Source organism: Pyxicephalus adspersus, chromosome 7 (assembly GCF_032062135.1).
Source record: "Pyxicephalus adspersus chromosome 7, UCB_Pads_2.0, whole genome shotgun sequence".
Lineage (NCBI taxonomy): Eukaryota > Metazoa > Chordata > Amphibia > Anura > Pyxicephalidae > Pyxicephalus > Pyxicephalus adspersus.
Genome location: NC_092864.1, coordinates 5,793,563 through 5,820,485, shown reverse-complemented (window position 1 = coordinate 5,820,485; position 26,923 = coordinate 5,793,563). Strand labels below are relative to the sequence as shown.

Here is a 26,923-nt window from a genome sequence, read left to right as displayed (position 1 = left end):
CCCGGGTGTAGTTCTCGGTATCTGTTCGGGATGGATCAGTCATGGCTTCTCCCTTTGTTTCAGGTCTGTCCATGTTTCTGCCCTTTGCACTGGTGGCGCAGGGCTTAGGTGGAAGCTGTGTCACCTTCTCGTCTCTGATGGTAAGAAAGGAATGCTTGTTGTATAAATGGTTTCCTTATCAGTGAGATTTAATATGTTTTCCTGGGAAGTGACTGTACACACGCCTTGACGTCCCGTGTGTCATATAACAACACGCCTTGTATACATAACACATATCATATCAGGAGCTGGATTCACACCCAGACACATCAATGGGAACTTTTCCCGAGGTCCTGGAGGGGGGAGGGGAATATTAGGGGGTGACTGCACTGGGCCCAGGAGGTCAGGGGACCCCTTGATGTCATTGCTCCTCCCCTCTTCATTCCTACCAATGAGCTCACATTTCAGAATAAACAGAAACGTCCCCCCTCCAGATCCTCTTTTATCTTTGATCTCTATTTTTCGTTTTCATTTTTTTGTTTTTATTATTTCATTTTATATTTTTCAATAACTTTTTTTTATTATCAAAGATGAAGCCCGCCCACCCCACACTGTCCATTGGTGGATCATGAAGTCACATGATCAGTAATAAAATCTTTGCACTGGTGCTTGCACAATATATGAGAATGTAACAGGAGCGGCAGCGACACGCAAAGGTGGGCGGAGACAGAACGATGGCGGTCAGATCTGTGCAGCCAATCAGAATTTATTATGCTCAAATTATTCTTTGAAATGTTAAGTAAAGAAAGAAGAGATTTAAAGATTAGCAGAACAAAATGATGTTACATGGGCAGTCCTGGGGCTTCTGATTGGTTCATATGGTGTTGAAGCTGCACCATGCAAAAGCTGCAGAATCTCACTGACCAATGAGAGAGCAGCTACAGCAAGACATGGCGAGGGTTCAGGCACCAAGGCAGCAGCACTGCAATAGCAGTTTAGAGTTCAATTTGCCCTCTTAGTGGTCACATGATGCTGATGTAGGGCCTGATGACACTAGAAAAGCATGCGTATTTGCATGCAATGCACCGACACATGGCAAATGCAGAATGAGCATGCAATGCAGTAGAATTGCTTTCCCACATTGTTCTGCAGTGCATGCGATTGGTGCATTGGAGTATCATTAGGAATTATTAGTAATGCAGCACATCAATGCATATGATACTTCACAGAAATGCACATGCTTCCATATGTAAGCATGCGCATTATCACTACACACTGGTAGGAAGGAGCCAATACCAGCACAGACACGCTTGCATGACACAACCCTAAATTTGTCTTTTTTCCCCCCAGCTTCCACATTTCCTGCCCGGTGTTGTTGCAATTTATCCCTCGCTGGTCATAGCGTGCTTTGCAGCATCGGCCACCATGTTCACCATCATCAAGGTAAGGAAATGACAGGGCGGGGCCAATGGTTACAACTAACGCGTTTCTCTGTAATTACCATATTGATTGACCATTGGGTGTCTGACCTCCATACTACTTTATGGTCAATGGGAGCCATGCTGGGTCAGTGCCGGCCCACTTACTTTATATAGGGAAGGGGCCACAGGGAATTATTTTTATTATAAGGGGAACTGGTGCCATAATATTGAGGCCAATCTATCTTTATGAAAATGCTGCCTGGCTGTTGTGTCGGCTTTTTTTTACAATTTGGATTTTCAACCCCCGAAACTATCATGCTGATAAAAGTTTCTGACTTTCTAGATTTTGTTTGAGGCCTGGGACTCCGAATTTGTTTGCTTTGGGCTTTCTAAACCTTTATACTAATCTTTACCATAAACTAAAATAACTCTCAACACTGGCACTGAGTAAGGGTCACAGGGGTTGTAATGGAGACCGGGCTCCGGCTCCTGGGGGGCCCATAGGAACTAGGGATGGGAAAAATGTGGGGTCTTTTCCAAAAAACTTGTTGGGATGATTGAAGAAAGAACCTATTTATTATTATTTAAGATTTAAAGGAGTAGGGGTTTGGGGGTTGTAATGGGGACCGGGCCCTGCTCCTGGGGGGCCCATAGAGCTTCCATCACTTTAGAGCCCTCTATGCAGATTCACAAGTGCAGTGATAGCCAGACTGGGATCAGTTCTTTAGTCCACCCCTAATCCTGGGTTAAACTCCCCCCCCCCCCACTGTGGGTCTGGTACCGGGCCCCACCCCACTCACCGGTCAATCTTTTTGAGGAAGGGGGGTTGGACTATGGATTTTATTGCTAGGGCTGTCACTGGGGGTCTGTAAATGATGGCCATTTGTCACTGAGGGGTCTGAGCTCTGCTGCAAGTTATGGCAGAGGGGGGCCCCAAGTCCAAATTCCACAAGGACCCATTGGTCTGTAGCCTATAAAGAAATTGGACTTCGTTTATTAAGCTCTAAGCACTGTAGGCATGCTAAAATGTTCTTTCTCTCCCACCCATGATATACCAAGGGATCACTATGGCATGCCTTATGTGCCATCATAGTACAACAAAGTTTAAAAATTGAGAAGACCAAATACAACCAATCAACTCTTTCCTGCCGGCGAGGGAAGGAAGTGACAGGTAAAGGATTAAACCCTCCCATTGGATGTGCTTGTGCCGACTGTCCTATCTATTTCTGCAGATCATCTATAATTCTGGGATTTCCATTGTCCCCATAGTCCTGGTATATGGGGCCATGTCGTGTGCCATGTTCCTGAACACCTTCCTAAGCTGGAACCTGGACCAGAAAAATTCTGATGAAGGAAACATGTACAGGTGGGTGTCTGTAGCAGAGCTCAACTGTGAGTGGCGATGGTGTAGTTGGCCGAAGAACCTATTTAATATCAATACAGATTTGTATATTGTATCTGTTCCCGGTAGGGTGCAGCTGCGTCTGAACTGCTACGATACGGTGCGGAAGGATGAGCAGAAGGGAGAGTGGTGCCAGAAATCTCTGAAGCACAAATTCCATGCCTCCCTACGGGACCGGGAACGGATCCTCAGCCTGCGGAGGACGCTGAGCTTCAAGAGGCCGGAGAGTAAGGGGGCCACGCCCATAACCATGTTTTTATGTTTTTTGAGTGCGGGTTGCATTTGAACATACCATATAAGGGAAAAGTGGGAGGAGTTTTACCAAAAGTTATTTGCTTTGCTCCCATTAGTCTCAGCGACTCCTCCGCTCCAGGAAAGTCTCATGACTCCGACCTTCATTCTGCATCTCTTCTCTGACTCCGTCCTGCTTACCTGGATCTATTTTTATGTTTCCTCGCTTAACCTACATCTAAGGGGGCTGTCGGGTCACCAGGCAGGTAAGAGGAGCACCCCATCCCCCATAATCCTCTGCAAAAATTGCATCCTGTGTAGCCTCAACTCCATGTAACATGTCAGTGATGATATAGAATATATAGAATATGTATCGATGGTGATCAAATCCAAAACCGAATCATTTTTCCCTGGTCACATGATTCTGTGCAACCTCCTTCTCACGCTCCACCAGTGGGTGTCATTCGACCTCCCTTCTCTTCTGCAGTGACAACAGTGGGTAAATCATACTCTTGTATTTAATGTGGTGATACCCTGAGACCAGGCTGAGGTTATGATTTACCCCTGGGGGGCGCGTCCATGACAGCCTAGAAAGGAGGTTTTATGATGCTCCCCATAATTAATCCTAAAAGACCTAGTGGTGGAAAAGAGGTACTGCAATACCTTAACAAATTTATAATCAATTGAAAAAGGCTGAGCTAAATCCCAGGAGGAGATAAAAACTTACACATTTGGCCAAGGCCAACGTTATCATGTTTCCACAGATCTCTTTTCCTCCCTTTTTGGAGCTCTGCAAATGCTCGGCCTGTTCGCAGCTCCTCTCTTCTGTATCCTGCTGCGTAATCATCGCCTAAGGAAAAGACCCGGGAAGAACTCAAAGAACGAGGCAAGGTTGGTAGCACAAGGGTGTTGTGATACAAAAAATTCCTACAAAACGGTGTGTTTTAGGAAGTGTTTCCCAAATCACTCATTTTACCTTTGGAAGATTCATTTGAATCCCACCCATGATTTGCAATGGAATGGTCCAGGCCTTGGTGCAGCAGTGGTGCCTCCTAAATTCCTTCCTGCAGCATACATAGGGTCCTCTTAGGTCACCTGAGCTCTTGCAACCAATAGGGAGCAAATATGGAGGGTTCCTTTGCTGCAAAAAAATGAGGGGGGAGCTAGATAATATACTTACCCTTTCCCCCTGTAAGATCCTACGGAATATTGATTGGCCCCAATCTCACGAATAGACAATGATCCTGCACAATGTCGTACCATCTTCCCATAGGATTTGGGAGCCTTGGCATTTCTCAGGGTCTCGTTGGAAGGACGGTGGCATTACAACCTTACGTATGGAAGTCAGGGAAGAGATAGCTTCATTACCTAACGCATCCCCATCCCATTCTTTTACATTTTACCTAACATTTAAATTCTCCATCTACAAGTATCCCCAAATTCTTAGCATTGGGTAAGTAATTTGCACAAGCCGGAGGCTTATATCTTAATAATTCATTCATGGTCAGCAGGGAAAGCTTAGAAGCGTTCACCAACAGGTAGGTGAACAAGGATGAAGACGAGGAGATGATGAAGTGAAACGCGTCAGTGGTTGAGTGGATTTGCACAGACTATCCTGGATGTCTAAGACGTGGCTCTCTGGATGTTGGGTTTTTATTGGATAGAAGGCTTCTACCAGGACCACCCATGAGGAAGGATGGGTTTGAAGACGGCACTCCTGATGAGCTCTTTACCATTTCCAGTGCTTTATTTTCTTCCATTATTCAATGAATTTGGACGATCAGTTTGTTGCACCTTTGCTTTATCATTATAATTCAGCAAATGTCTACCATGCAAAATCCAAATATGTTTCTGCCATTTCAAAAGTCAATGGATACAGAGGTTGTCACCATGCACAATGGAGATTGGATGGCATTCTCACTAGATGGGCCTGGCTGATCCGGTCCAGTTTTATAACCGGATCATGAATTTTTATTTCCAATGATCTGATTGTCTTTCAGGACCTCATACCGGAGTCTGTGCACCGTGAAGAGATTGTGTGTGGTCTACAGCCTGAGGATTCTTCTGATTTGCTGCTTTGGTGCGGTGTGTCTCATCCCGTCTCTGACAATTCAGGTAAGTACGGTTACCATTTGTATCTAAAAAAATCTGTTTTCTGAAGCAGATTGGGATCATTGTTGTAGGTAGAGAGGCTTTGTTTTATTTTTAACATGGGGGAACCCTTAGAATAACTTGCAGATCTTCACTTATCTACTACTATAACCACAGCTCACAATATATTAGTGTGGTGGTCAGTGGGAAGAATTCCCCTTACATTGCTGGTCATTGGGAAGAATGTCACCCTATAGATGGCCTAAAGTATCATTAGGGTCACCTAAACCAGTGGTCACCCACCTCCCTGAGCCTGTGAACTGTACAGGGGGCTCTGGCTGGTCTGTCCCCCCAGCCGGGTCCTTCTCCTGAACCGACCAGAGCCGCGGATCCCCAAAATGTTCTCGTTGACCACCGGTTGGCGACCGCTGACCTAAACTGACCTGAGAGGGACAAAACTGCTCATTGCTCGAGGAATCCCCAGCAAACTTTGGAGGAACCCTGGTTGAGAAATGCATATATATGATGCAGAAATAATCATTCTCTAGAAAGTCATGAGGTTTTAGTTCTTTTCACAGCTTCAGTATACTTGATTGAGAACAATTTGTATATGGTTTCCACTGGCAACTGGGAACAACCTCCGTTGTGTTGGGCTTATTCCCTCATCAATTACATATTGAAGCAGCCATAACCTAGTCTGTGCCATTCCTAACTCTGTTCTTCAAAGTTGGTGATTTGTCTCATTATTGGCTGGATGATAATATACTGTTCCATTTTATAATATTGTTCCATATTATCCGGTCTCAGGTAATAGTGCATTGGTATAATGCAGACAAAGCTTCTGCAGGTTCTTAGGTTTTGTTGGCTGCACTGTGATGGCTTTTACAAACATCTTGGTCACATCCAGGTGAGATCAATGTATGCATAAAGTTGGACTTCTTCCTGCAAAATCCTCCTGTAACATTCCTTTATTATCTGTTATCCTGATGAAGATGCATTGTATTAAAAGTTTATTTACCAGGGTGATAACAGGATTCTCTGCACAGCAGTGTTGTTATCCTTAGGATTGGGAAGTCCTACATGGACATTGCATGGGGCCATTGATGAGTGGGGTGGCCAGGTTACACACCAGGATGATATCCAAGCAAATCTAAACTTAGCCGACCAAAGAAAGACAAATCATACAATATTGACCTCATGACGAACCTTTGGTAACGTGCTATTTGATATAAAAAATGTTCCCCTCGAAACCAAATTTGCCAGGGGAAGAAAACCACAAAGCTAACTACAGCCTCATGTTAAAACTTAGTTTTGGGGAAGTTCTTATAAGCTGCTCGGAAAGTGTAAAATGAATGCTCACATGTGAATGAAACTTAGAAATCTGTCATACGCTGCTCAGTGATAACAGTCCAGGCTGTACACTATGATGATACTGCTAAATGCAGCACCTAAGGGGGACTAATACATCCAAGACATCTAGAAAGCAAAAGTATAGCCTAACCGTAATCATAACACTGCCTGGAAAACACAGATTTATGACGCACAGCATTGTACACTGAACTCCTGTAATTCATATCAGCAATGCACTTATCACCATAAAAAGTGATCCTGGTAATGGGATCTGTCAAAGACCGACCAGTTGAGCAACCAAAACCCTGTCCTGCAGCTTGCAAGTCCTTAGATGTGTCGACTGCATTAGGCTATGTACACACTTGCAATGCTTCTCGTCCGATAATTGTCTCAGGGGTGATATGGGACAAGAATCGGGTGTGTGAACAGCACCCGTAGCCCTTCGTCCGAACTACCGTCCTGGCGGATCCACCGACAATGGACGACGAACGATTGTAATGAAAATGAAGGGGGAGAGCACGCAGCGGAGTGCCGCTCCGTCGTTCTCCCCCTCCCCTCTCCATACAGCAGAACGGTGATGTATGTACAGCATCATTCATGCATCATGCTATCCTTAGTCGTTGTAAAGGATCGTGAAAAATCCTTTCCAAGGACAATTATTGCATGTGTGTACCCAGCTTTAGTTTCCTTTGTTCTGTTTTTTCCTTATTACCTCCACCTTCCGGTAACACATTACCTGTTATTCCAATAATCTTGCCATATTGCGTGTTGTCACCCTAGGACAGGACAACAAAAACTGGTCAGAACTATAAAGGAAATTTTCTTCTTCTGTCTTCCTTCCTTCCTCTTTCCCTTCTTCTTTCTATCTTCCTTCCTTTGTCCACCTTCTTTTTTCATTCCCACCTTCTTTCTTCTTTCCTTTCTTGTTCCTTCCTCCTTTCATTCCTTCTTTCCTTTCTTCCTTGTTTCCTTCCTTCCCTGCCTTTCATCTTTCCTTCCTTCTTCCTTGCTTCTTTCCTCCTTTATTCTTCCTTCTTTCCTTTCTTCCATCATTGATTCTTTATTCCTTTTCCTTCCCCCTTCCCTTACTTCATCTTTCCTTCCTTCTTCCTTGCTTCTTTCTTCCTTAAAATCTTTCATTTTCTTCCTTCTTTCTTTGCCTTTTTCTTTCTTCCTTTCCTTCTTCTTTTCTTCTACCTTCCTTCTTCTTTTCATCTTTCCTTCCTTCTTTGGAAGGCAGAAGAAGTAAATAGCACAGAAAGTTATCAATTTACTAGTTCCTGAATCAATAAGTATTTTTCCACTTTTTGAATAGATATACCAAAACATATCAATGTTTATAAATAAATCAAGAATTAAAAAAAAAAGTTAAAGGAAGCAAAGAGAAGTTTGTTGTTGGGGTTATTGAGGAATTTAAGTTTAGAGAACTCCATGGGATGCCGCAGGCTCTGCACCACAGGACTTCATTATAATGAATGGGAAGAGGTAATGATTGTGCAGATCCAGCCTTCCATGGATACCAGCAACCTTCCAAAGCCTGGGTGCACATATGGCAGACAATCCAGAGTCCTCTCTATTTCCTTTTAGCATTTTTTAGTAACCACCCGGCTGTTTTTGGGTGTTTGGGTCACAATCCAAGGGCCAGAATTTGTCTACAGCTTCATCCCACCCAGGTTCTGGAGAGAATACTGCAATGTATAAGCTGGTAAGGCTCAGAACCAATTGGCTATACCAATGTTTTTATTTGTATAATGATGACGTTATCCTGTCCTAGTGATACCCACACCGCTCTTATTTAGCAAACCTGCATAATGAGTACAGTAATAAAAAGATGAGAGGAGATTGTTTTGTATGTCATTACCTCTCACCATATTTCATTCGTATCTCCCAGGTCCTGACGTTTATCCTTCATATCATTGTAAGGACATCGATGTTCATGGTTAGCACCAGCTTGTATCAGTGTGTGTAAGTATATCTGCAGTCACATGACCATTCGGGGGAAAGAATGGCTGGCCAAAATCTAGATTGATTATAATTTATATAATAATATATATATATTTATTTTATTCAGGTTCCATAAGGATCACTTTGGATCTCTGCTGGGAATCCATACAGTCATCATGTCTCTCCTCACACTCCTGCAACATCCGCTCTTCTTGTTGCTCACTGGGCCACTAAAGGGTGACCCTTTCTGGGTAAGACATGAGCACAGCTATCCTGGGATAAACCAATGGTTGGGGGATCAAAAGCATATTTATCATAGGTATGGTATTGTAAGTAAGGAAAGCAAGCCAGGTAACTTCAGGATAATTGTCTGAGGGCTGGGGCGGCATCCGGTGAGCTCTTGGCAGCTCTTAAAAATTTGGTGGAGAGGGTAAAAATGTCGGGGCTCTACCCATATCACAGAAGGTCTCCAAGGTAAACATCCTCTAGCATATTAAAAAATAAGTGCTAGAATAGCTCTTCTGTGGAATCACACTGCATGGGCTAGGCCACTTCCCTTAATTTCATCTTAATTCTTTTTTCCTTCCTTCTTTTCTTCTTTCTTCCTTCCTTCTTTCCTCCCTTCTTACATCCATCTTTATTCTTTCTTCCTTTCTTCCTTCCTTCCTTCTTCAATATTTCTCCATTCTTCTTCCCTCCCTTCTTCTTTCCATCTTCATTCTTTCTCCCCTCCTTCTTTCCTTCCTTCCTCCTTCCATGTTCATTCCTTCCACCCTCTATCATCATTCTTTCTATCTTCCTTCTTTCCTCACTTTTTCCTTCCATCTTCATTCTTTCTTCCTTCCTTCTTCCTTCCATCTTCATTCTTTCTTCTTTCCTTCTTTACTCCCTTTTTCCTTCCATCTTTTTTCTTTCTTTCTTCCTTCCTCCTTTCCTCTTCATTCTTTCTTCTTTCCTCCCTTCTTCCTTCCATCTTTATTCTTTCTTTCTTCCTCCTTCCATCTTCATTCTTTCTTACTTCCTTCTTCCTTCCATTTTCATTCTTTCTTCCTTCTTTCCTCCCTTCTTCCTTCCATCTTCTTTTTTCCTTCTTTCCTCCCTTCTTCCTTCTTCTATTCTTCTTCCCTTCTTTTTGCATTGATGTCCTCAGTTGAATCAGACTGCATAGGATAGCCTCCTGCATCTCGAGCATTATGAGCTTTGGGCACCCATGACCGTGATGTCAGTTCATTGATTGCCCTTCCTTGGACTGCTTTTGGTAGACACAACTGCATCCTGGAAACGTCTACAAGACCGGTCATTTTGGAGATGCCCAGCCCATCGTCCAGCCATCACAATGTCCATGCCAGCGTCTCTAAGACTCCTACAATGCATCACCTTCAAGAACTAACTGATCCCTTGCTGATCAATATATATCTCCACTCTTACCGGGGTCATTGTAACCACCTCATCAGTTATCACTCCACCGGCCAGTGGGTTTATCATTTTGGCTGATGGGAGGGCACGGACAACCATGTAAAAACGTACCTGAACCCTCTTTTAACAAATTGTTCTCAATTCTTTCTTGCAGATCCATTTAGGGTTTCTGGCGCTTTCCCTTAGTTCAATCTCCGTTCCACTCTACCTGATGATCAAGAGGAGGCAGAAGGAGAATCACATCTTGTCTCGTCGTGTCTATTATCACCCAACCAAGACTCTAACCAGCCAAACCATAACACCAACCTAACGTCATAGAGGATTTATTTATAAAGGTTTCATCAGCTCTGCCAGGCAATCAGATCAATTTATTGTAAAAATTCCTAATAATTTATGTTACAAATCTTGTTTTTTATGTACAGTATTAACCCTTTATATACAGTGGTGTGAAGAATAATAACAATTTGTGGACTGTGCAGCAGTTCTCAAACACAGAGGTCATACAACTAGATGTTAGAAAGGAAATCAAAATCTGGAAACATTTCTCAGTTTATAAAGTGAATGTTTGTAGAGAAGAATGCAGACACTATTATTATACCGAACAGCCTAATATTCTCTTTTTTTCACTTTCTGTAAAGGAATAATACACATTTGATACATTTTTCTTCATGTTTTGAATAAAATGTGCAGAGATCCCAAAGCATTTGTGTATGGAAATAAAAGTTGTTATAAGGATTTTCAGCTTTTCTCACTTTTTTATACACACTGATATTATTGTAAACACAACTGTATGCTGTATGCAGAGGTTGTGCCTATTGCGAGATGGTGCAGCACAATCACCCCAGGGCCAATAAGCTTGATTTAATAAAGCTCTCCAAGGCTGGAGATGATACACTTTCATCAGTGAAGCTGGGTGATCCAGCAAACCTGGAATCTATTTGCTAGCAAATGTTTTAAATCCTGGACCAGATCCATTCCAGGTTCGCTGGATCACTCAGCTTCACTGATGAAAGTGTATTCTCTGCAGCCTTGGAGAGCTTTAATAAATCAGGCCCAGTGTCTCCCCATTAAGGGTTATGGGCCGGGTGTGACTGTAAAATGGCATTAAGGTTAGCTAAGTATTTCTAAGCAGTTGTTAAAAAGACTGTCAGCTGTCAGGTGATGTGATAGGTGGTTCTAAGTTGAAGCCCCCCACCCCAAATGGACAAGTAATCAAACCATAGCTAGGTGGATGATGCCATTGTGCTCCTCCAGGGTCTGTAATTAAAGTGCCATAGTTTATTCAACGACCACACAAACTTTATGTAATTTAAGCTTAATAAAAAATGTTTCTACGCTTTCCTATATTTCCATTTATTTGCAGATTCAAACTCATTTCCTGCAGTGGGATTGGCTCGCTACTATTCCCAAAAGCATGCATAATATAAAAAGCAAAATCAGCATTGTTGTGGTATACTAGTGGTACCACTGGGAGAGAAAAGGGGGGATTTTTTGGCTTAATTACATAGTGTTCCAAAATCTATACAAAAACGATTCAATGCCATCTATGAATGCTATATATTACATACAGTATGTTGTAATATTTAGTAATATATAGCATTCATAGACAGCATTGTATAGCAGTGCAGAACAAGACCCCTTTACACTGCATGAATATAATGCAGCTGGGATAAGGGTCATATAAAAGTGATGTAATAAAAGTTTGTATTTTAAATTTACTCTTCTATTATGAAAACATGTTTTGTATAAATTTTGGAACACTACATAATTAAGCCAAAAAACCCTCCTTTTCTGTCTCCAAGTGTTACCAATAGTATACCACAAAAATGTTGTTTTACGATTGGGGGTTGGCCAAAAGATTAAATTTAATCACCAATCACACCATAATTATTCAAGCCAATTATAAAAGCAAAATGTCAAGCGTCCCCCCCACCCGCAAAAGGAGTTTAAGGAAGATACCCGATATGATTTATCAGCTTCTAACATGACGCACAGATGTGCAAGATGGGAACTTTGTTATTTTTACATTCCATGAAGGACCTTGCAGCATATGCAGCCCAAAGCCTCCCGGGATGTGTGAGGTATGTATTCCAGGAGGCTTTGGGTTTCCCCATTTAATGGTATAGTCAGCCTTTTATATATAATTAAAAATGTCATGATAGGTGCACTTTATTAACCTGACACTATTAGCCCACACGGAGCTTTTGTGCCAAGCATATGAAGATGAACCCATGTGACTGATGTAATTGGCTGCCACTGATCACATGAACATCCAATGGTGGTATAAGACCGGTCAGTGACAGCACATTCTCAGTACTGGGGGTAAACAAAGTATAGACAGAATAATTTTGTACATACAGCACAAAAGCTATTTAATTATTTAAGAATGAGGGAAAAGATAATATTTAATATACATCAAATGTTTTGAAATTGGAGAGCTCAAAGTATATCCATGTGATGCACATTTTAGTCTTTTTGACCTAACACGTTTCGCAAATAATGCTTCATCAGGGGGAAAGAAGTCTGTGGTTCAAAGAACAGGCGTTTAGATGAGATGGGTCACCGACTGAATAAAAACGTATAGCCTTGGTGTTACCCACCGCATGTTGTATATCAGCCAGAAGCATAGAGGTCAAAGAAGTCTAACATACAGGTCTAGGTCTACAGTTGGAGGATATGTATTCTGTGGGTGACCCGAACGTCAATTTACCTGCACTGAAGGGCCTGTTCAAATCAAGGGGGTGTGCGGTGAGGTATAAAGGCTGGCAGGCTGATCCGGTATATCAGTGTTTTTCAACCTTTTTTGAGCCGGGGCACATTTTTTACATAAAAAAAAAATCCTGTGGCACACCATCAAAAATGTTACAAATTGACACTCTGTAGCTAATTCTCTTGTCTCTAAGAATAAACAAGGCAATTAAGCTACCTACTGCCACCCACTGACATGGATGAGTATTACATTACTCTGCCAGTCACTACAGACACTTGACAATGGTAATTGAATCATTTCCCACGGTACCGCAGCACAGTGGTTGAAAATCACTGATGTATATAACCAGTGTTCTCCCCAGAATTTTATTCAACTGGGTGGCAGTCCCCATATTGTGGCAGTAACCACCCAAAAACAGCCAGGTAGTTACTGAAAAGTGCAGGGTGGTGCACCCAGATAAAAGGGTCCAGGGAAAACACCATAACCTGTCATATATTAGAATGTGTATTCATCTACAGACTGCGGTGTTAAGAGGAAGAGCCCAGTAGTATGGTAAATCATTGCTGTCTGAGGCAAACGGTCATAATCATCTTGGGAAAAAATCTGGCACATGTACAGCAGTCCTGCATTATAACAAGGAGTATAGAGATAGGAGTATTCTGGATTCCGTATAAATCAAATAATAAATTAAACCACAAGCACGGGAAACTGTAAAATCCAAATAAACAAAATGCTTTTATAATAAAAACATTGATAAAAAGAGACAGCCTTTTCCGGTACTGATCTCTCCCCACTGTTACCACAAACCACGGCACACATATATATGATTATAATTCTTTTTTTTTATTTCCATAAATGCATGATACCCTTTAAAAAAAAAAAAAAAAAAAAAAAAAAAAAAAAAAAATAAAGCATCCCCACCCTCCTCCCCGGTCAATGCCCATCCTGGTCCCTTCTCAGTAAAATTCATCTTACCCCTCAACTCTGGACCCTGAATGAAAAATAAAGATGGCACTTGTAACTGGTTCTTGTTAGTGCCTGCCAAAGCCCAACACTTACGCTGTCAGCCGTGCGCACCTAGGGCACCTACTTTGGGAGCCTGATATGAGGGGGAATGGCCATTTGGTTTGCTTAAGGTTACAAAACAGCATTCAAAGAGCCGGTCAAAGAGTTGGTCAAAGAGTTGGTCAAAGAGCCGGGCAGAACAGGGACATTCACCTCAACACAGGTCTCTGCAGTACAATTATGCTGTTCCTGCTAAGATATAAATGTACATGAGATTGGCTTGGCATGACCCCATTACCTACATAATAGGGGAAGGGTCTGCATGTACAAGAAGTGAGGAACGAGTCCCTAACCGTTGCTTAGCTTGCTATGCAATACACAAAGTTTAGACAGGAACGGCATTCCCTTCTGTGCCCCAGCTGGGATAAAAAAAAAAAAAAAGGGGGTTGAATTGGCTTTCATAAAAGAATGGGAGCTCAGAAGTCCACCACCTCTTGTTCCCAACACCAGGCAAAAAAATAAAAAGTTCATCTTGCTGTTGTGAGAATGGCCGACAAGGGCAGGACGTTGCTGAATACTACCCCTGGGAAAAACTGGGCGGAGGAAATGGTTAAATGAGAAGCCAGGGAGGGGGAGGGGCACGACGACAATGGAATGAGTGGGGGTGGGGCCAGCAGCTCTTCCTCTCCTTTCATCAACAAACGTAAAAATGCCCCACCCCTTGCAGTCCAGCCAATGAGAGGAAGGAAGATGTGGCAGACTCCGCCTGGGAGGAATCTGGGAAGGAGAAAAATGAGAGTTAATTTGTGTGCCCCCTAGAGAGGATATTAATAAAACATAAGCAAAAAGCTAAATTTCAACAATAAATTCAGAAGCCCCTAGGGTGTGGATGGCACTCATTCCTATGAGCAGATTCCTATACTTCCACCTAGTGACCAATTAGGTCACCATAGTTCAGTGTTCATCAGCCACGGTTCTGCCACTGCTAGGGGTTATTTGAGCAATTTTTGCCTCTCAGTTAAGTTTAACCCCCCTCGCGGTATTCCTTAGTGTCGCTCGGGGTGAATTTTATATACCAAAAGTGGTAACTCCGAGTGTAGCAAAATAAAAAAAATCCTACCGGCGTCCCAAGATCCAGCGGCGTCCTCCAGTAATCCCTGGGCAGCTTCTGCATCGCATCCTTGATGTGATACGTGAAGCGTTGGTACGCTGGGGAGGCGTAGCCTGGCAGGAAATTTAAAAGCAGATTACACTGTAATCTGCTTTTAAAACATTGATCACAGTAAAATATAATAAATAACAAATGCAAAAGTTTATCTATTAGTGCATCCAACAGCTTTGGCCAATGACCCGATTTACAGTTTGTCCACTATCAGCCCTGACCTTTTCTTGAACTTTTCCTGACTTATTCCTCATTTGAACACTTGTCTCTGACCTTGAACGTCCCTGACTTCTTACAGAAAACTTGAGCACATCCATGGCTTTCAAAAGGCGTCTCGCCAGAGCAAAAGCCGTTTTTGAACAGCTAGAAAGCAGCAATAGTGATTTGGAGTCACATGTGGAATCAAGCGATAGTGATTCACCAGGAAACTTGTCATCAGACAGTGACCGTTAAAGTGAACACAGCGACGAATCAGAGTTTGAGGTCAGTAACGTGCGCACTTGGTGCTCTATTGACCTTGGTGCAGAGCAGGGAGTGATGGTGTGAAAATTGATGTTAAACGCAACGACCCCCTCGCATAACTGCAATTGTTCCTGACCGATGAGGTTATTAAAAAAATAGTTGCTGAGACAAACAGGTACACTGCACAACAATTAGCTGCTCCACACCTGAGGCTTGCAAGAGGCAGAAAGTGGGAATCAGTGACCAAAGATGACATTTGGCTATTTCTGGGCTTAGTGATTTTTCATGGAGTCGTGGGCAGTGATTGGTCTAGCAATAAAATACTTGCCACTCCAGTCTTTGGTACAGTCTTGTCAGAGTAGAGAGTTACCCTGATTATGAAATATTTACACTTCACAAACAATGAAGAATTTTAATGAAACTACCCAACCTGCACTAAAACTCAAAATTTGAGAAGTATCTAAAAATGATTCTAAAAAATTTCCAACAGACCTATGTGCCAGAAAGAGACATCCGCCTAGATGAAAGTCTAATGGCTTACAAGGGGAGTCTCAGCTGGGTGCAATATATTACATCAAAGAGGGCACGATTTGGCGTGAAATCGTACACGCTGTGCGAATCCTCAACTGGCTGCATATGGAATTCAGTCCTATACACTGGAAAAGGGACAAAATTCAACCCAAAATACAGCAACTATGGAATGGTAAAATCTTCTGTTCTCTCACTCTTCGAGCCATTGCAAACATCATCAATGGCTGTGGATAGCCCTGGACGGCGTTATGTTGCAGTTGTCAACCCGGAAAGCCCGACTGGTCGTCACTTCACAGACTACATCCCACAAACCGAGAAAAAGGCAGCACCTACAAGGCTGTGCGTGATTTGTTGCTCGAAGAGAGATGACAGAGGTATGAGAATCAGAAAGGAAACCAGGTTCTACTGTCCTGATTGTGACGTCTGACTTTGTCCAGTCCCATGTTTCAAAATTTACCATACCCAAGATGTCTACTAGACCAATATGCAGGGTCTACAAATTTATCAATAATATTGAACCCTGGTTTGGACAAATTTCAATGTTTTTTGATTTAATTAAAATTATTATATTTTTTATAAATATTTATTATATTATAATTTATGATTTGTGTTTCAAACGTTATCATACCCAGGAGTTATTCCTAAGAAATACAGGCCTATAATAATAAACAACAAATTTTTATGCAAACAATGTACCACTTTTGACATATAAATACCGACATAATTAGATCGCCAGGGAGGTTAACTGATACCAATGATCTCTTTGGCTATCTGTAAAGGTGACATTCTTCCGGGCAATGGCCATTGCCAGCAATGTAAGAGGAATTCTTCCCACTGACCACCACACTAATATACTGTGATCTGTGGCTATAGAAATTATAGAAGGGGATCCTCGAAGACATAAAAGTTATTTTAAGGGTTATGAAATATAAAAAAATCATATTATTTGGGCTTGAAAAGACATTTAGTGCACACAATGTGAACTTAAATCCCCTATGGCAATAATATATTTTTGTGGAGTTCAGCTTTAAAATAAGCATACGTATATTCTCATGTCTGTCATTTTAAAGTCTCTGGAAGAATACAGAATATTAGAAGACAAAGACTGCCACCTCATGGTGGTTGTTAGAAAAGCAACGGCACCAATGCTCTCACCTGTTAAGTCCATGGAACCAAGATTTAAAAAAAAAAATTGTTTACTCGTCTTTTGCAGTCATGCCCCTGACCTGTCCTTTTTGCCGCATCTGTAGGAGAGAAGTGAAGGTCGTTAGTCGTGCAATACAGAAGCTTAGTGCCTCGCTCTAAGAGACACCTTCCAGTTCTCACCTCGTCTAGCTCTTTCTGTGTTTCGTCTTCCATACGGCGGATATCGTCCATGTTCAGATCCACCCATCGGTCCAGGGAGCAGAAGAGCTGGCGGTGAAAGTTTGTGAAGAGGCGCTTCTCTTGCTAGAAGAGGAAGTGAAGATGAATGAGCAGGAGGTTAAAAGGCAGCAGTAATGATAGGTTATGTTCTAGAAAACCTCTGGCAATTTGTAAGAAATTTTTATTTGTATATATGCAATGTGAGATAACCTAAGGCAGTGGTTTTCAACCTTTTGTGAGCAACGGCACATTTTTTATATTGAAAAAATCCTGCAGCACACCACAAACCAAAAATGTTACAAAATGACACTCTGGTAGCTAAATACAATATAAATAATAACAATATAGTTTCTCAATTTATTTATACTCACTCAGTGCCAAACCTGGGCCTGTTTAGAAGGCTTGGATCAGGGGTGCCCACACTTTTTTGGCTTGCGAGCTACTTTTAAAATGACCAAGTCAAAATGATCTACCAACAATAAAAATGCTAAACATATATTTATTTATATATATACCTAGTATACTTTATATTTTAAATCTATAATGTTTACCTTGCATAACAGCATGAACATGTATGGAACATTACAATTCTGTCTTAAATTTTTTTTTTACTTTAGTCCTGCTTTAAAATGATTATTTTACAAATGAACATGTGCAAACTCCTGGCTCAAATAGTTTTATGTGTTATTAGCCCAATCACTCCACTAGCTGTGCATAAGTGTAACACAGGGCTTTAAAGGAACAAACCCATAGAGTAACATTGAAAATTCTTTAATATAAAAATTAAAAATAAACGATAACACAACAAAACATGCAAAACACATATGCATGAATTACCCTCATGAATTATATGAATTGGTGCATATGTGGTTTGCATGTTTAGTTGTGTTATCCTTTGTTTTTAATTTTTATATTAAAGAATTTTTATTGTTACTGGTATTGTTCAATTTTACAACTGCTAGTTACTCTGCAACAGTAATATGTGTGTGTGTGTGTGTGTAAAGTGTTATACAAAAAATATGATTTGAGTAAAAATGCTAGAAAAAAAAAATGAGGCAGCTTTAAAGCCTTTGTCTATTATTTGTCAAGTCTTTGTTAAGTGACATGTAGCATTCTACAAATAAGTAGTGTAAAGTTAGATCCCCTGAAAGTCAGAATTTTAAGACACTGGATACAGGAAAAGAAACAAGTATATGCCTTCAATTTATAAGAATATACATAAAAAGAAGTTTTAGCTAAGGTGCAATATGACTCACCCAATGGGAGAGAGAGCAGCCTCTGTATTCCTTTGTCACACTAGGGGCCCTGTGCTACAACAAGCCAGGAACTTTGGCAACCCTTGCTGACATGAGTGGCCGAAGCCAGAACTGAGCCAGGGCTCCGCAATTGACTTGTGTAGCCATGGCACTCCTCCCAACTTGGATGATTTCCTACGGCACACCTGAACATCTCTCACGGCACACTAGTTGAAAATCACTGATCTAAGGCACCAAAGACTCTGTTAGTCTCACCAGTGAGAGATTTGGAGATGTCATTTCTGCTTTCCTCGCTGGAAAGGAAGCTGTACCTGAGGAGCTGCAGTGCCAGAATCCCCCTGCTTCTGCTTTATTCATCTGTGCTTCTTCCATCCCTCCCTGCTGAGTTTTATTGATCCCATCAGTCATTAATCAAGGGCAGCTCTAACATGAACATGAAAAGCCCTGCTTCTGTAGAAAGATGGCCACCTCCACACAACCTAAGTGCAACCTAAAGCGGGCGAGTAATAGAGAATTACCAGCTACCTAGAGGCCACAGTCAATACTGTTCACTATTCATTTGTCCTCTGAGTGCCATGTTTAGACACATCACATTTTTTTTTTTTAACTGAAAAAAATCAACAATTTTTTCAGTGAACAAAAAAAGTGAGAGAACTGGTGTAAGGAGGAGTCATATATGAATGTGGGGGATGGAACGTGCTATAGTATGACAATACACACCTCTGCCTAATAAAATTCCCTAAGGGAGATCCTGAATTCGGTCTGCATTTACAGACCTAAGCTCAAGCTCTGTCACCCCCAACATCTCATTGCAAGCACCTCAGCACATTACTTGATTATTGCAAGGAAATGCAATTTAACCTCCTGGGCCGTTCATTTCTGTCTGGATTTATAGGTCTAAAAGCGGTACATCGTGTTTCATGAAAATGTATTTTACAGTATAATAATATGAGTATATTAAAGTTTGAAACACAAAATCATGTCAAAATGATAATTTAAATAAATTAAAAAAAAAATTAATAATGAACTTTGACATGATTTTGTGGTTTGAACTCTATTATACTCATAATATTATAATATACATTTTCACGAAAGACAATGTACCACTTTTAGACATAATAAATCCAGTGTATTGCATTCAATACAGTTATTTTGTATTTTGTAGTTATTTTGTATTGAATGCAATACAAAATAATTTGAAAATTCCCGCCACACCCCTAGCAACGCACCGGGAACAGATCGACAAAGAGGAGGCGGCCAGAGGATGGCAGGACACTGGAGGATGCCGATGGGACCAGGTAGGGCTTTTTTTTTTTTTTTTTTTTTTTTAGCTACAGCTTTCAGCCGTTTTTTTTAACCCCAAGTCACATTTGGGCTTACCGGTCAGGAGGTTATTGCAGAGGATTGTTAACCTTGAATGGGTTAATAAAAATGTCTTTTTAATATCATTTACCTACTTTTCACGTAATAATGATTAATATTCAAGTTCTTATGTGAGTAGGTTCACTTACCTTGTGAATAAACTTCTCCATTCTACCCTGAAGACCCCACCATCGGAATTTGACAGTCACTAGTTTATAGGCACACATGTGAGGGCAGGAGGGGTTGTTAAGGACCTCATTCTGCAACCAAAGACAAATGTGGTTATCGTAAAAAGGAATCTATATGCATTCAAAAAATATGAATCTGACCAGCATATAAATCTTCCATGTATTATTAATTGAATATTATATTTCTATACTTGCTCAAATGCACATCCTGATTTGGGTGTAATGAAGAATGACCTCCTCTATCAATGCAAGCAGGTAGGTCCAGACTAAAGTAACCCCAGTAAAAATCCTGCAGCTTACCAGTACCCAGTTGTTGTGGCTGCATTTGTTTTAAAATCCCAAGCAGTTTTGTCAGCCCTGCCCTGTTCTTCCCTGCTAGACTACAGGATGCCTGCCCCCTATATTATGGGGAGAAATTACAGCAGGACAGACAACACTGCTTGAGTCTTTAGTGCTGCAACAAACTACAATTGTTTAATAATCATAAATATAACCTTCTACTAATAACTGCCCCCCCAGAAAAAGTGCTTATCATAAAGGGAGAAAATAACCCCCAGGCTGATCAATAGACTAAGGGTTAAAAGTCTTGGTTGACATTACCATCCAATCCTTTGTTAATGGTCCTCTCCCTGTCTTCTCCGATCTGAAAGTTGCGGGATCCTCTTCTGGTTTGTAGTCCTGGAAGGGAAGGGACAGGCCCAATTAAACATTTTTGATTCTTGGGAAATGCCCTGAGCAAAAAAAAAAAAATTGCACCTACTTACATCTTCTGAGACTTCAGAGCGATCTGCAATATCAATAGGTACAACTTCCACCTCTTTCCAGGTCTCTGCATCCAATCCATGTACCTGTAATAAAACATGTATGGGTCAGTGAATTCTAAATCGTCACCCCTGATTTGCCTCCCACAGGGCATCAGGGAGGAACTCCTGACCCCTAGAACTGGGCATTGTTCTCCCTCCCACTAACCACAGTCATTTTATACTCCCACTGACTCTGGAAGACACAATTAATTCCCACTGGCAATGGGGCATTTTATACCCTCCAATATAACCCCCCTCCACCACCACCACCACCACCACCACCAGTAGGTATAAAGAAGTGACATTTTTAGAAAGTTTTAAAACCCCTGGAGTGGCTTTTATCTTTGTCCCACACCAAACAGGTGGCCAAGTTAAAGCATTTTATGTTTACAACCAGGAATGCTCATATGACCAGTATCCTTTCAGTTTCAGCAGTGCTCAACTCAGACATTTTTTTTAGCTGGGTGGGAGTCAGCCCCTGTATTGCTAACCACCTAAAAACAGCCCATGGTATACACCCAGCTAAAATGAGCGGGGGAGAACACTGTTGAGGATAAAAGTAATAAAAAAGATAAAAAAAATTTAAAAACACAAAACAAAATGTAAAGCTTACATTTTCCAAGGTTCCAAAATCCGGTTTATGCCATGTCTCGATCTTGATGAAGAAGTCGTCTTTCATGTATTCATTCTAAATAAAAAAAAGAATGTTGAAAGCTGTGAAAATTCAATTCTCATAAATTTAAGGAACACAATATATAAAAAAGATAAAACTTTAAGAGATAAATTTGATCTAGACAATCTTGCAAGACAGAACAGATAGATGTTTAACTTCCACTGCAGCACAGTGAAGAAAACTGGCTGCTGATTGGACAATGCTGGATTGTAGAAGCAGTGGACCGAAAAGGTCATCCCTCTGGTTTCTGCTTCTATCAGTATGCTTCCTGTCAAATCACCTAATTCTGTGCATATCTGCCCGTTATGTCAGAAGCTCACCACCCACAGAGTTTAGTTCTGCCTTAAGGACATCCTTCCTTGTCCCCGCTGCTGTACACCGAGTGATAGGAAGCCAGTATCCAGACTGCTCTCCATGCAGTGGACCCCCAAGGTTGATTCACTTTGTTTTCCTGCCAGTTGTCCTTTGTTGTCCTGCCAGTCCTACAACTCTCATTTCATGCCTGGAAGTCCTGCATGGTCATGAGGAGAGCAACACCTGCAAGGCCGTTCATGAAATAACGCCAAAGACAATGCATACGCTGCAATGACAGATGGCAACCAACCAAAACTTAGCCTTCAATAATCAGTAGGTAACAATGGTTAATCCCTGCAGGATACATGGACAAGCCTTTACAAGTGCAGATCCTTAAAAGGACTTAGAGGCGTTCACCTTTCACCACAAAACTGAGAAGTGAAAGTGAAAGGTTGTATTAGGAGTGGGAAAGTGCGCTATAATGAGAGGAGCCTGATCGGCAACAACATCAGTATGGATGCTATGCAAATGAATCGTGTCACTGATAAAAAAGAATCTTTAGCTTTCCAGTAAGAAGAAAGGTGTGGCAGTTCCTGCTGTATTTAAAGCTGTATAGCTAATGTACTTTCTAGAGGTGGCAGCTCTGGGGCCTTTATTCTGATCCGTATTCAGCACCGAGCAGGAACAAGCATGCATCCAGTGACATATCAAATGCTTTAAAGCATATCAGAAAATGAGTCATGCAGCATCACTGCAAAATCTAAAAAGTTGCCGTCGATTTTACTAATAACCACTGTAATTGGAAATATTGGCTTTTAATGCTAGAATCTGAAAGTGTCATCACTTCCTTGCAGCAAGTGACAACACTGGCACCCTTTCCGAAATCAGTCAGGGTAACTGGAATCTGTATAAAGCACACACAGGGCTACCAGAAAAGCTTTGTAACTGGTTAACCCTTCGATACCCTATTCCGGTCCCAATAACACCCGTTAATATTGCATTAATATATACAAATGCAGATAGTGGGAAACCAATGGCTTCTGATGCTTGTTCCAGGCTAGATAGCAAAGCCAAAAATCAGGATGATAAACTTCCTGGCTTAGGATTCACTTTAAGGGAAAGTTTTGAGCTCCCTGGATGTCATGCTGATCCAAGGGTTGCTGTACTTTCCAAGTCACTGATCTGGGATAAGTCTACAGACTACAGTTATGACTTTCCTTAGTCTTCACTAGCCCCATGCTTGCTGAACAGTGTTAAGCCCTAAGGCAAATGTAGAACTGGAACTTCAGGTTGACAGCAATGGCGGCCTCTCTTTTTAAACAAAAACCAATATGCGTTTTATATAAAGGTAAAAATGAGCAGAGCCTCCTGGGATACCCACATCACGTATTCCAGAAGGCACCTGAGACCAGACATGCGCAGAAGGACCATGAGATCAACACCCCCCTCGCCCTTGCCATTTTCAGAAGGCAATGTCACCCGATCTCACACCCGTGCAGTGCGAGATTGGGTGACATAACCAAAAGAATAAAAGAAGAAGATTGCAGTGACCCGAGCTTCCTCTGCTTGAGGGATTTGCAGGAGGTTAAGTGTGAATTTTGTTTTATTTTAATTTCTGTTTTAACTGGTGGAAAGTATGCACCAAGTGAAGTCAGAACTTAAGGTCTGCATACTTGAAGCGAGAAGATCAGCATTACAGCTGGGCATGTAAAGAAGCCTTCAGGTGATTCTCAGATTTCTTTAAAAGGCATCTTGAGGCCCCATAGAGCCGTGCAATTACAGCCCATCACAGGTGACGGAACATATACAGGTTAAGCAGCAATCAGTGTCTCTGCACAGACAGAAAGCTTTATGGCTGCATCGAGAGAAACCAATAGAAAAAGCTTTATAGAACTTCCAACCATTTAACATTTCATGGAGTCCATAGCACTTTCATCAGGGTGAAGCATAGAAGAACTGTAATCCTATCTGAATGAGAATCACACACCCCTAGGCTGTGTCATACTTACTATCCAGAAGGCCAGACATGAAAACATAACACAATCTTCATGAGATTTACCAACATCCATTCCATTCGAGTGCCTAGCTAAAGCCCAATTAAAGAATGTTAGATTGCAAGCTTTTCGGGACAGGGTCCTGTCCTCCTCTTGTGTCACTGTCTGTATCTGTCTGTCATTTGCAACCCCTATTTGTTGTACAGCACTGCATAATATGTTGGCGCTATATAATGTTATTATTATTATTAATAATAATAATAATAATAGGAATAATAATAATAGGAATAATAATAATAGGAATAATAATAATAATAACAACAACAACCCTAAACCCCCCATGATTTGAGAGCTCTGACACAGCAGGAGGTGTATCAGACCTTCTGCAGAACACAGGTCCCTTTATTACAGCATGCTGGCAGGGGACAGGCTTTTATAATATGTTGCTTCTTTTTAAGAAAACAAATGGTAAGACTTTGCTCACGTTTTGTTTGTTTGCACCTGGAGTGTATTTAGTGGATCGCATTTCATTCTTATCTAATCAAGTAAAACCCTCACACTGTTAGACTACATACACACATCAGATGATTCTCGTCCAATAATCACCTCAACTGATATCGGATGAGAATCTGGCATGTGTACAGCCCTGTCCCGGCAGATCCATGAACGATGAATGATCATAATGCAAGTGAAGAAGAGAGCACAGCTGGGTGCTGCTCCATTGTTCTCCCCTCTCCAAACAGCAGAACGGTGCTGTATGTACAACGTTCGTTCATGCATCGTTCAGTCTTGTCATTAAAAAGGATTGTGAAAGATCCTTTAGTACTGAATATGTGTACGCAGCCTTAAGCTGCATACACACCTGCAATTTTTCTCGTTGGAAAGGATCTTTCACGATCCTTTCCAACGAGAAAAGATTGCACGATGCATGAACGATGCTGTACATACAGCACCGTTCATGCTCTATGGAGAGGGGAGGGGGAGAGCGACGGAGCGGACGACGACCGACTGTACACACGGCAGATTTTCGCCCGATAATTGGCCGATACCGATTATCGGGCGAGAAAAATTTGCCGTGTGTACGCAGCTTTAGATGTTGGGAAGTCTCAGGAATATTGTACAGGAGGATGATAAGCAGTACATTACAAACACTTCAGGTTGTATACTCACAGTGACAACTGAGGGTCCCCCGGAGATTTGTGTAACAAAAAGAAAGATAAAAGAAAAAGAGACCATTATTAGATGGAGGATGAAGTAGTTTGTTTACGTTTTAGGTAAAGCAAAATGTAAGTCATACTTGTGCGGCAGTAAGGATAGGCGTTCCAGGCCTTCTCGTGAAATACCAGGGAGCCTTCTGGGGCCAACATCTTGACGAAACTGGGGACCTTACTGCAAGACAAAGCACAGGAAAAGAGATCAGATTAGCAACGCAAGATGAAGAAATATTTGTCAAAACAGAGTGCAATCAATACTGAAAGCAAAACTGTGAAACTCATACCAGGAACTAAACCTGCCTGCTTAGGGTCTAAGTCTGACCCAAAAACTGATCAGGGTGCCCGGAACACCAGCCAAAAGGGGGCTGCGTCACCTTGTGACAATAAATGCAGCAGTCTGCATGCCAGAACAGCCTAACTAGTGACTCTGTCCCAGCTGCAGGAATATTTAGGGGAGTTCTCTTTAACCATCATCAATGATCAAGAATTCAACATCTGTATGTGCTTATCCCACGCATGGCCATTAAATAACTGATGTCTACCGGAAGTTTTAGTCTGGTGCAGTGCTCTAACACCAGGGGTACCCAACCACAGGTCTGCAGAATGGTACTGGACCATGAGTTGTGCGGGAGCAGGCAGGTGCAGTCTTTGCTGTTACAGGAAGGATCCTTGTTATTTTTTTCAGCCAATCACATAAGCCAGCTGGCTGAATCAAATCACAGGGGACACGGATGCTTTCAGCCACTGTGAAGATTGCCCTGGATGAGGGCAAACTCTCCCCCTGCCCTACACACCAGACCAGTTTCATACAAGAAAAGGTTTCCGGATTAAACCCAACATCTGCCTGATCGCAGCACCTTTCAGGCAACAATCGTCTCACCTCTGTAAGTGGTATATCTTGTGGGTGTATTGTCCCTTCTCACCATCCCGCTCATAAGGTTCATTCTTCAGGACTTCTATTCCTTCTCCACCTCCTGTGTTATCCTTGCTGGCTTCAGCCACCGAGAACAGCTGACCTACCTGATACTGGAGGAGGAAGAAGAAGACACATTGTAAACAGAATGAACAGAAAATATGCAAATTTCAGTAATTAACTTTTCATCTTTGCTCCCTTTCATGTCTGTACATTAAATAGAGGTGACAGTGACAAAGGAGGAGGAGAGGACCCTGTCCAGAAGAGATTACAATCTAGGAGGGGGGGTATCAAACAATAGGAGGAGACTCAACTAGGGGGAACATACGAAGCTCCTATTACCCCATTCCACACTCACGCAGCCTCCTCTGTAGGTTACATTGGAATTTTCTTGGATTGGAAGAAGCTATAGGTGGGTGGCTGCCCACTATGTTGTGAGCCAAAAACAGCCAGGTGGTTAGTGGAACGTGCAGGGTGGTGCGCCCACCTAAAAGGGACCAGGGAGAACAACAGAGGAGCAATCCTGTCCCTTGTATAGTATGGCTACGTACACACCTGGTCCGATAATCGCCTCAAGGCCGATATCAGACGAGAATCTGGTGTGTGTGTGTGTGTGTGTGTGTGTGTGTGTGTACAGCTCTCATCGTTCATGGATCCATCCTGGCGGATCCACGAACGATGAATGGCGAACAATCGTAATGAAAGTAAAGGGGAGAGAGCGCATTGGGGTGCCACTCCATCGTTCTACATTCTCAATGGAGCAAAACAATGCTGTATGTACAACGAATCTTCAGCCTTTTGTCAGTGGAATCATGAAAGATCCTTTACAATGACAATTATTGCATATGTGTATCCAGGCTTAGTGGGGACACAGAGATCACTTGCAGCCTTGGGAAGGCAGGAGGAAGAGGAGAGCCACAGATACCAGTGCTGGGTATTTTTGTGTTTTTTAGGCCAATTGTTTTCTATTATATCAGTGTTCTCCCCGGCCCCTTTTAGCTGGGCTCCCCACCCGACATTTTAGCAATTACCTGGGTGTTTTTCAGTGTTTACTGAACAGTTGGGTCACAATACAGAGGCTGCCAACCACCTAAAGTTTCTTCCCACCCAGCTTAAAAAAATTCTAGGTTGAACACTTCATATTAGGAAGTGAGGAG

At 41.9% G+C, this 26,923-nt stretch overlaps 2 protein-coding genes across 3 annotated transcripts in view; one reads left to right on the top strand and one right to left on the bottom strand.

The window, feature by feature from the left end:
- The window catches only part of LOC140334956 (large neutral amino acids transporter small subunit 4-like), a 13,578-nt gene extending 3,009 nt beyond the window's left edge, over window positions 1-10,569 (top strand). The window contains exons 5-14 of one of the 2 annotated variants that reach the window (XM_072417268.1): window positions 64-140; window positions 1,330-1,422; window positions 2,633-2,766; window positions 2,872-3,029; window positions 3,153-3,299; window positions 3,798-3,924; window positions 5,034-5,148; window positions 8,366-8,439; window positions 8,546-8,669; window positions 9,989-10,569. In XM_072417268.1, coding sequence (XP_072273369.1) covers window positions 64-140; window positions 1,330-1,422; window positions 2,633-2,766; window positions 2,872-3,029; window positions 3,153-3,299; window positions 3,798-3,924; window positions 5,034-5,148; window positions 8,366-8,439; window positions 8,546-8,669; window positions 9,989-10,144 — 1,205 coding nt within the window. In that variant the 3' untranslated portion in view covers window positions 10,145-10,569. Of the gene's footprint in view, window positions 1-63; window positions 141-1,329; window positions 1,423-2,632; window positions 2,767-2,871; window positions 3,030-3,152; window positions 3,300-3,773; window positions 3,925-5,033; window positions 5,149-8,365; window positions 8,440-8,545; window positions 8,670-9,988 lie in introns of both variants that reach the window. The other variant, XM_072417267.1, reaches the window with a different exon arrangement.
- A 3,426-nt stretch (window positions 10,570-13,995) lies between these two features.
- On the bottom strand, window positions 13,996-25,879 carry LOC140334955 (phosphatidylinositol transfer protein beta isoform-like; the record flags this gene model as incomplete). Its single annotated transcript, XM_072417266.1, is given in 10 exon segments — window positions 13,996-14,326; window positions 16,860-16,948; window positions 17,031-17,153; window positions 19,837-19,947; window positions 20,476-20,553; window positions 20,640-20,723; window positions 21,292-21,366; window positions 24,810-24,817; window positions 24,937-25,028; window positions 25,734-25,879. Coding segments are annotated over 9 exon segments (765 nt in total), but the record flags the coding sequence as incomplete, so codon positions are not given.
- Window positions 25,880-26,923: the final 1,044 nt, after the last annotated feature.